The 7,324-nt window shown below is 48.2% G+C and overlaps 1 protein-coding gene across 1 annotated transcript; it reads left to right on the forward strand.

Annotated features, from left to right (window-relative positions):
- On the forward strand, positions 1-4,660 carry RPL23 (ribosomal protein L23). The gene is made up of 5 exons (XM_032944806.2): positions 1-108; positions 1,129-1,212; positions 1,897-2,025; positions 3,524-3,637; positions 4,521-4,660. The coding sequence occupies exons 1-5, from the start codon at positions 96-98 to the stop codon at positions 4,601-4,603; spliced, it is 423 nt and encodes a 140-aa protein (XP_032800697.1). The 5' UTR covers positions 1-95; the 3' UTR covers positions 4,604-4,660.
- The last annotated feature ends 2,664 nt before the right edge of the window (positions 4,661-7,324 follow it).

The following is a 7,324-nucleotide window of genomic DNA, read 5'->3' on the forward strand; positions in this document are numbered from 1 at the left end:
TACACCCCGCCCCTCCGCCCGCCGCCCCCCGCCCCCCGCCACCGCCTTCGTCCTCCCACAATCCCGCGCGGCTCCTTCTTTTCCGGGCCGCCAACATGTCGAAGAGAGGTGCGTGACGCCGGCTCCCGCTCCCGCTCGTTGCAATCCGTCGCCATCCTCGCTCCCATCGCCTCTGCCACGTTTTGCCGCCGCGAGGCTCCCTCGATACCAGTGCCCGCCTGCCACGGCGTGGGGAGGGGAGTTGCGGCTGCGGCGGCAGATGATGATTACGGGCGATGGTTTGGCGGTCGGTCGCGAGCGGTGGCTGTTCGTGGCGGCCATCTGCAGCGATGTTGAATTTAGAGTAATTGTGAACTGAATGATCGTCCTTTTGTGTAGCTTTTACGTAAGTAACTTCACGTGTGCGTGCGTGTGTTGAGAGTGAGTACGTGTTGTATAGTTAGACTGGTCATAGAAGCGTCTGTGCCCTAGGCCTGAAGCCTGAGTTGAACGATTACAAGTAATCGTGACTTGGGGTGTAAATGCCGAGTTAGCTACGTGCTGTATGCATGCTTGCGAAGGCCACGTTCAGGTGATCAACCGCACTTATGAACCTGCGCGTACTATGGGGGGGTGCCTGCGTATTGGCATCGCGAGAGCTGGGAAGACAAAGGCGCGCGGGAGGGGATGCGCGATGTGCTTCCCGCTATGCTTTTACCCCATAAACGCAAACACGCGGCTCCATCTGTGTGAGAGTACTCACGATTTACCCCACCACGAACGTACACGCGGGGCCCGCGGTAGGCTCGAGTCCTGTGTTCTTTGTGATTGGCAGTGGTGGTTCATACGCGTACATAATTTAAAAAAAACCCACGCAGTAGTTTGTGTCGTATGGGTTCATAATTGCGGATTAAAGGTGTAATTTTAGATGTGTTATCCACTCCGTTCAGAAGCAAAGTGGATCTTGTTCACTCTGAGGAGTTGAAGACGGCAGCAGCGGAGTTTACGGTGTGGTCAATGGTTTGAGATTCGTGGCCGCAGTCGCAGGCCACGAATCCGTAACGCCGTTTCGGGCAATGGCCCTTAATCATGTCATCTTGAGAGAGAGGAGTGCTTGTGGTGCCGGCTAACGTCGAGTTCTCTTGGCAGGACGTGGCGGGTCGTCCGGTGCGAAATTTCGCATCTCGCTGGGTCTGCCCGTCGGCGCGGTCATCAACTGCGCGGACAACACTGGTGCGTGGGCCCTGTGTGGGTGCGTGGGCCCATGTGTTGGGTGCGTGGGCCCATGTGTTGGGTGCGTGGGCCCATGTGTTGGGTGCGTGGGCCCATGTGTGGGTGCTATTATGTATGTTGAACCTCTATAACTCCGTGCTAATTGGAGGTGGACGAAACGATGAGTGGACTCCCCCAACTTAATTTTTTTTAAATTAGGCCATCAACACAATGGCTCTTGTGCAGCATTGTTCGTTCACTTGATGATTGGGAAAGAAGTGGGATGAAATCTATTCAAAGATAAGTATATTCTATCGGTACATAACCGTGAAGCAGTTATCACCCGCGAGAGCCGTTCCTTCCCAAAAAAGCATCCGCCCCATAGTCCACGCGGGCCCTGATGGGGTGGGTCGTCACCGGAAGGAGAGCAAACTCGGCATTGCTAATGGGTGAGGGGGCAGCACTCACTGTTGCAGCACCTCTCAATCAGTAGTGCTACAGTAAGAACCACGAATAAGCTGGCTTTAGAAGCTGCTATATTTAACAAGTCACCACGGTGGGGAAATGTGGCTCATTTTTTTGATGGCTTTCAAAAAATGTTGCCTTTTTGAGAATGCAATAATGTTGGTGACTGTGAAGTTGGTGTTGTGTTTTTGACGGCGTTCGGTTTGTGCCCCCCATTTGTGTGTGCCGTGTGTTCCACAGGCGGTAAGAACCTGTACATCATCTCGGTGAAGGGCATCAAGGGTCGTCTGAACCGCCTGCCAGCTGCCGGTGTGGGTGACATGGTGATGGCCACCGTGAAGAAGGGCAAGCCCGAACTCCGGAAAAAGGGTCAGTTGCCCTCGCGTCAGGATGGGACTAACTTACATTTGGGATTTTGTGCCATAGCTCATAGCACAACAGGCCACCACGGAGGGTGCTTTGCTCGTGAGGAGGTTTGACTGAATGAAGGCCTTGCTGGATGGAATAGAGGACATGAATGGAGCTGAGTTTGGAGGATCTTGGAATGAGATGATAGAGGCATATTATGACAGTTTACCCAAATCTGCAACATCTTGTTAAGATAACAGATGTGTAAATCTTGGAATGAGAAGATGTAAAGAGAAGATTGAGGGATATGACAGTTACCCCAAACGGAGCAAAATCTTACAAAGACCACAACAAGACATATAAACGTAACAACTAGATAAAGGAACAAAAAAACATAAGGCAGTTGTGAACAGCGAGTTCCTTTCCAAAAAAGCATCCGCCCCATAGTCCACGCGGGCCCTGATGGGGTGGGTCGTCACGGGAAGGAGAGCAAACTCGGCATTGCTAATGGGTGAGGGGGCAGCACTCACTGTTGCAGCACCTCTCAATCAGTAGTGCTACATTCTAAGTCGTTCTCACACTGCACATGCGCTTTGATTGCTGAGCGTGTGGAATTAGTCATCGAAAAGACTTGATTTTGTTTCGTGGATTTTGTGTACGGCGATCTGTTATCCCTTGATGAAGCGCAATATATACGTCCAGTTTATGTATTCTCCGTAAAATTATAAGCTTGTCACAGTTCAGCCTCCCCGGCCCCTCCATCGTAACGATACGGTGGCTTTTCAAGACTAGGTAGGGATTAACAACTCCATTTTATCGTTTTATTTTCTCTTAGCCTAAATGCAACAGCATATAATTTACACATGTATCCTAATTTATTTTCATGATTGATATCACTTTTTTTATTGCATTGTATTTTAGTGTTACATGGCTGTTGGCCAGTATTCATTTTGTGGCTGCTGTATATAAAGTGTGCTGTTTGATCGGAGATAAATTACAGTTTGAGCTAAAATTGTTATGTTATTTACTAGTCATGTTGAGATATTCAACATTTTACGAAGTATAAATTCCGTTTGGCCTTCTAATGAAGGGCTTGGCGTGGATTATTTTGCATTGGCTATTAAGGGTCTCCTGAGTTCACGTGCCGTGTGGGTTTACACGTGTCCATTGAAACAGCATTAGCAATTCACATACACGCTGAATAGCCCAGCATGTATGGCACATCCAAGCCGGCAAGACGTGAGCAGTCCATTGACTGATTAATCCGTTTCATTCCGGATGACCCAAGCGGGGTTGGTTATTTGACGCTAATGGATTGGTACTTTATAGAAGTCGATATCTGCTGTGGTGGTGGTTGTGAGATGGGAGTATGGGGAGGAGGGTGGTTGTTATTGGTCTTGATGTAAGGATGTCGATGGTGCTTTTTTAAAGAGGGCCACAGAAGTGGTTGGGGGTTGCGGAGCAGGTGGCATGGTGAGGTGCCGGTCTTGAACTCGGGTGGCTTTGTGTTTCCGTGCAGTGCATCCTGCGGTGGTGATACGGCAGCGGAAAGCCTTCAGGAGAAAGGACGGGGTGTTTCTCTACTTTGAAGACAACGCAGGGGTCATAGTGAACAACAAGGGCGAGATGAAAGGTGGGTGTGCCTCTGATGGAAGAATGTTAAGAAATACTCTCGCCGATGATTGCTGTGACTTGATGAGGAAGTTTGACCGAAGGCCTTACTGGATGGAATAGAGGACATGAGAAGATGTAAAGAGAAGATTGAGGGATATGACAGTTACCCCAAACGGAGCAAAATTTTACAAAGATCACAACAAGACATATAAATGTAACAACTAGATATATAGGAACAAAAACCATAAGACAGTTGTGAACAGCGAGTTCCTTTCCAAAAAGCACCCGCCCTGTAGTCCACGCGGACCCTAATGGGGTGGGTTGTCACGGGAAGGAGAGCAAACTCGGCATTGCTAATGGGTGAGGGGGCAGCACTGCCTGTTGCAGCACCTCTCAATCAGTAGTGCTACATTCTAAGTGGTTAAACAATGTGGACAGAGAACATCCCAGGAGTGTAAAGCCACAGTGACGTCCGCTGTACATGTTGCAGCAGTGGTGGGATGCGTTGATAGTTGAGTGAACATAATAGCGATTTGTGTGGACAGCATGTGTCTCTAGGTACCAATTAAGTTCTTTCGGTAAAGTCACGTAGAATGATAATATCATTATCATTCTACGTGACTTTACCGAAAGAACCAAAGAAGATGAATCATTGCAGTCACGAAAGCTTTAAATCGAAACCAATTAAGTTGTGCAGGTGGTGGGGTTGCGAGTGCCTGGCTGAATATTCTCAGTGGAGTTTGTAATTGGTTGTGTAAGCATGCTGTGGTGAGTGTTCGTTTGTGCAGTGCCTTGATAGTGTGTGCATCCTGGTAAAGTGAGTGTAGTTGCTTGGGCGTTGTCGAGTGGCTTGTCGTCGTGTGTGATTGCGAGTCGCGTTGATGGGGTTGGTGTCGTTTCAGGCTCTGCCATCACGGGCCCCGTGGCTAAGGAGTGCGCGGACCTGTGGCCCAGGATTGCCTCCAATGCGGGCAGCATCGCCTAGCCCCGGCCACATCACGTTTGTCACAATAAAAACAACCATCCAATTCAATAGAACGTGTTCATGGGTGTGTGTGCGCACTTTTCTGTGTCTCAGGTGGTTGGAAACCTAACAGAAATGGGTTGGGGTTTTGACTTGATGAAATCTGCACACCTATATGTAAAGTACATACAAATGCACCGTTAAAGCGTCCTTGCGTTCCAAAAGAACGCATGCAAGTTATACTTGTACACGTGGCAATCGGTTTAGAAGTTTTTATGGTTTTGGTGAAAATGTAAGGTATCCTCGGACTGTTTTTGTACAGCTTACAATCTCTTAAAGGCGAAAAGTTCATTTAAATATGATTTACACCAACCAGGTTATATTAATCCATCAAGCTCCATACCCATGGGGTGAGTTTTAAGGACTTGACATCTACTACATGTCTTGACTAGATCTAGGAAGAGTAAACAGTGGTCTCTTATTGGTGGTTGCTGCTTCAATTTTTTTCTCCAACGTCGCAAATAAGTGCGGATTAATGTTTGAGAATGGAGCTAAGTGAGCTCTGCCTCCTAATGTAGATTTTCTGTACATTTGCAGACCAGTCGCTGGGTGTGTGGCCCATTATGAAGCTTGTCCCTGAGGCTTGCATGCTATCCAGCATGAGGCCTGGGTGTGTAATTTGGGCATCATTTCTCTGCAAGTGAATGCGTCTGACTCCTGAGTTGGGCTTGAACCAATGATGAGTTGTGAAATAATCAAGAACCAGTTTGGCACGATATTGCATGTACGTATGTTGAACCGTGCTAATCGGAGGTGTGGGGGAAGGACAAGCTCAACAAAACAGTTTCCAATCGATATGGGTCGTCAATAGCTCCAGTGGCTTTCTAATATCGGGAGGAAGAGCGTTCCAGACGGCTGCAAAAGCGCATCTGAACGTGCATGATGCAGTAACCGTTTTTGCTCGATGGCTAGCCAAAAGCCACTGCGAGGATGACTAGTTCTCGTGATTGCTTCTTGAGATCGGTGAGATTCATTTGTGCCAAGCACTGGGTAATGAGTGCTTGTGATATATTGGACAACTTGGAAGCCATTGCAGCTCGGCGAGCATTGAATGGAAATTGAATGGAAATGGCCGGATCTTGCAGCACCCGTCACGACACGTCCCACAATATTGTACGCTAATACAGAACCAGCGGCGTGCAAAATTATTTGCAGGCTGCCTCAACAAATGTGCGCAGCCCTATGTCCTTGTAAATGAATACTTTTAGTCGCATTAAGTCGGTACAAGCAAACTGGACCGGTGTGGTGCTTTTCCAGGAGGCTGTGTTGACGGGAAGTCGACAGTTCATACAGCCAAGCTAATGCTAAAAATGCTTGGGGTTCAGTGTTAATGGCTTAAGTTTAAGGCTTGAATATATAAGGTGTAATTTTAATAACAGGCTCATGGACTTAAAGCATTCGTGACTGCAGGAATACATATTCTATGGGTCTTTTGGTAAAGCCACGTAAATAGAAAAATAAAAATATCACGACGTTTGATCGCAACAAGCAATCTTTCACGTGAAGACGATTGCTTGGGTTGCGATCGAAACGTGATTTTTTTTCTATCACTTTTAGGCTCGATATTACAGAGCCACTAGGCTGATGTAGATCCAGTGCAACGACTACAATTTCATATTCAGGTGGTCAAGCCACAAATAAGCGCGTCACGAGCAGCGGAGTGCGTTGCTGTGATGTTGCCGTATGTGTGGATCGGGACATTGCGTTTTTGTACGGTCTGTTCTGGATGACCACATTCGAAAACTGCGCCCAGGTTTGTGCATCGTCACCAGGTATCCGCATCTACTGCTGCCACGGTTTGCGTAGCAGTGGATGCGGTTTAGGGTGAACCACGTGCTTCTTGGTAGATTAAAACCAGGCATCTTGAATAACCAAGCTGCCTCTCACCCCCCCCCCCGCGCGCCTCTCCACCCACCGTAACACATTATAATCAATGCACCCAGCACAATGGGGGAGATTGTGTAGGGGAGCGTGCACACTGTCGCCCGTGTGTGGTGTGTCGAGTTTAATCGCTTAACCACTTCCATACGCGCGTGCCTTCAAGTTGCACGTCATCTCTGATTCAATGAACAACCCTCCACTTCAGTGGCGAGGTATCCCGCTCAACGAGCGAGCTGAAATTCAATTACGCAACACGATGCATTTGGCGCTGTTTATAGCGCCAATAAATGCGACCGCACATCTTGTAAGACATTACGGAAACGGTGGGAATAATCGCAGAGGAGGAGGAGGCATCCTGCGAGTCGATAGAATTATAGCAACATTGGATTCTATAATGTGAGTGTTATGGATAGGCGTGCCTTGCACTTTGTTGTGTTTTAGAATATACCGGAGGAGTCTGATGAGCTACAAAGCTTTTTTTTGTTCACAGATGTCCAGTAAATCCGTACTCCATGCCAACTGAGAAGCGTTACAGAAAGTATGGAGCGAGAAATGTTTGAATTTGAGACCCTTCGCCTCACGGGGCTAAAGGACTCCCGCGTGTGCAAGGGGAGAGAGAGGTCTGTGCGTGTGTGAAAGATCTCGTTGTGTTAGAACACATTCAACCCAAGAGCCCCAAGAGGACACCTTCCCAGCACTGTAGGTGGCCATCGAGTGGAAGGAATAAGCTGAAATGTTCTCGGAACACTGCGACCCCAGAAGCCCTCCACTAACGAGTGCTCACTGCCTGTTGACGCTTCT

This window comes from Petromyzon marinus, chromosome 4 (assembly GCF_048934315.1).
Source record: "Petromyzon marinus isolate PM22_M1 ecotype Great Lakes invasive population chromosome 4, UKy_Petmar_22M1.pri1.0, whole genome shotgun sequence".
Taxonomy (NCBI): domain Eukaryota; kingdom Metazoa; phylum Chordata; class Hyperoartia; order Petromyzontiformes; family Petromyzontidae; genus Petromyzon; species Petromyzon marinus.

Coding starts and splice junctions, on each gene's coding strand:
- RPL23 (XM_032944806.2), top strand. Junction 1,213..1,896: donor CAACTGCGCGGACAACACTG/GTGCGTGGGCCC, acceptor TGTGTTCCACAG/GCGGTAAGAACCTGTACATC. Junction 3,638..4,520: donor CAACAAGGGCGAGATGAAAG/GTGGGTGTGCCT, acceptor GTGTCGTTTCAG/GCTCTGCCATCACGGGCCCC.